General features: G+C 62.6%; 1 protein-coding gene across 1 annotated transcript; it reads left to right on the forward strand.

The window, feature by feature from the left end:
• Positions 1–666: 666 nt before the first annotated feature.
• LOC123077527 (UDP-glycosyltransferase 75C1) lies at positions 667–2385 on the forward strand (the record flags this gene model as incomplete). The annotated part of the gene is given in 1 exon segment (XM_044499806.1): positions 667–2385. A coding segment is annotated over 1 exon segment (1455 nt). The 3' UTR covers positions 2125–2385.
• Between the last annotated feature and the right edge of the window lie 154 nt (positions 2386–2539).

Below are 2539 nucleotides of genomic sequence, written 5' to 3' on the forward strand. Positions count from 1 at the left end.
TTTTTTTTGCGTGTGTGCGTTATATTACAATCGGTGTCTCTCAAAATATCAAGTGCACAGCAGTATGCTTTCTCGAGAATTTAACAGCAACTAAACCTCGATCGCACTAAGAAGGTGAAGAGACGAGGAAGACAGCTTGGTTGTTGTACGTTGCACATGCAAGGAATTGTCAGGAAGGGACATTCCGACATGGTACTGTACCAGCTTATTTTGTGGATAGACCCTCAGATGCAAAATTTCAGTACGAGCCTCAGTTAATCAGGGACGCTCAGATGCGTCTCTACCTCTCTAGCTAATCCCAAGTTGACAAGCAAGTCTGAGGAGTACATGTGACCGGCTCCAGCCATTAATTGGGCAATCCACGTCTTCTTCTTTGCTTGCTGCAGCACGGACCGCCACACAAACGCCTGAACTGCAGCCAGCGCTAGCCCAGCCATGCCTGCTGACCACATGTCTGACATGGCCCCCGCTGCGCCATGTAGTCAGCACTTCCGTCATCCCCCGCCGTAATTTTCTTCCCGACGACATCTCCGCCGGAGTATATAACAAGCGCAGCGAAGGGCCACCTCCACATCCACCACGCGCCGCGACCCACCCCAGCGAGGACACTCTTGGCTGCTTACCTAGTACGCTCTTGGCTTCTTGCACTCGCATCGCACGCACGCAGCAATGCCGGCCATGGAGCGCGTGGGGGAGGAGGCGCCGCACTTCCTCGTGGTCACGTACCCGGCGCAGGGCCACATCAACCCGGCGCGCCACCTCGCGCTGCGCCTGCTCCGCGCCGCGCCGGGCGCCCGCGTCACCGTCTCCACCGCCGTCTCCGCCTGCCGCAAGATGTTCCCCGACGACGCGGACGCCGCGGCGGTGGACCACGTCGACGGCGCCGGCGTCCGCTACGTGCCCTACTCCGACGGCTACGACGGCGGCTTCGACAAGTCCGCGCACGACAGCATGCACTACATGTCCAACCTCAAGGTCGTGGGGGCCCGCACGCTGGACGGCGTGCTCGCGCGCCTCCGCGACTCCGGCACCCCCGTCACGCAGGTGGTGTACACGGTGCTCCTCTCCTGGGTCGCCGACGTCGCGCGCGCGCACGGCGTCCCCGCCGCGCTCTACTGGATCCAGCCGGCCACCGTGCTCGCCGCCTACTTCCACTTCTTCCGCGGCACGGACGGCCTCGACCAGGCCGTCACCGCCGCGGCGAGCGACCCGTGGGCGGACGTCCGCGTCCGGGGCCTCCCGCCGATGCGCGTGCGCGACCTGCCGTCGTTCCTCACCATCGCGTCCGACGACCACCCCTACGCCTTCGTGCTCGCCGCGTTCCGCGAGCTGCTCGACGTGCTGGACCGCGAGGACTCGCCCACCGTGCTCGCCAACACGTTCGATGCCATGGAGCCCGACGCGGTGGCGACGCTGCACCAGCACGGCATCAACGTCGTCCCCATCGGCCCCGTCCTCTCCTTCCTGGACGCCTCGGCGTCGGCAACGGCGGCGGCCAACAACAGCAACGACCTGTTCAAGCAGGACGGCAAGGGGTACCTGGAGTGGCTGGACGCGCAGGAAGCGGGGTCGGTCGTCTACATCTCCTTCGGGAGCCTGTCGACGATGAGCAAGCGGCAGATCGCTGAGGTGTCGCGCGGCATGGCGGAGAGCGGCCGGCCGTTCCTGTGGGTGCTGAGGAAGGACAACCGCGGCGAGGTCGACGGCGACGACTTGTGCACCGGCGGCGGCATGGTGGTGGAGTGGTGCGACCAGGGGAAGGTGCTGTCGCACCCGGCGGTGGGGTGCTTCGTGACGCACTGCGGGTGGAACTCGACGCTGGAGAGCGTGGCGTGCGGCGTGCCGATCGTGGGAGTGCCGCAGTGGACGGACCAGGGCACCAATGCGTGGCTGGTGGAGCGGCAGCTCGGCACCGGGGTCAGGGCCGCCGTGAGCGAGAAGGACGGCGTGCTGGAGGCCGACGAGCTGCAGAGATGCGTCGGCTTCGCCACGTCGGATGTGGTGCGCGCCAAGGCGGAGCTGTGGAGGGAGAAGGCGCGGGCAGCGGCTGCCGTGGGCGGCTCGTCCGAGAGGAACCTCAGGGCGTTCGTCGCCGGCGGGCAGGTCGCCCTCGCCAGCAACTAGCCAGCCGGCAGGCCGGCTTGCATGCACTGCATGGTCCTGCAATCCAAATCGACAGCATATACGTAGCACTTAGCAGGACGACGTACACGAGACGAGACGAGAGGACTCGATCCGCTCCTCGATCCGTACCGCGTCGCTGTCGTAAATAATTCGATTCGATATTGTAGCTGCTACCTGGGAAAGATCGAATGCCGTTCGTATCTTGTCGAGGCACTCGTTTCGCCGTTATGTACAATTCTATTAAGATGTTCGTTCCAATCATCTAAAGGTATTGCCGTGTTGCTTGACTATGATCATCTACTTCCTCTCTCATAATATAAGACGTTTTTGTAAGCGCAAACGTTTTAGAAAAAATCCTATGTGCCGCGGGTTGGTCAGGACAAGGGATTCAGATCTCGTTCAAACCGAATCATTT

This window comes from Triticum aestivum, chromosome 3D (genome assembly GCF_018294505.1).
Source record: "Triticum aestivum cultivar Chinese Spring chromosome 3D, IWGSC CS RefSeq v2.1, whole genome shotgun sequence".
In the NCBI taxonomy this organism is placed as follows: domain Eukaryota; kingdom Viridiplantae; phylum Streptophyta; class Magnoliopsida; order Poales; family Poaceae; genus Triticum; species Triticum aestivum.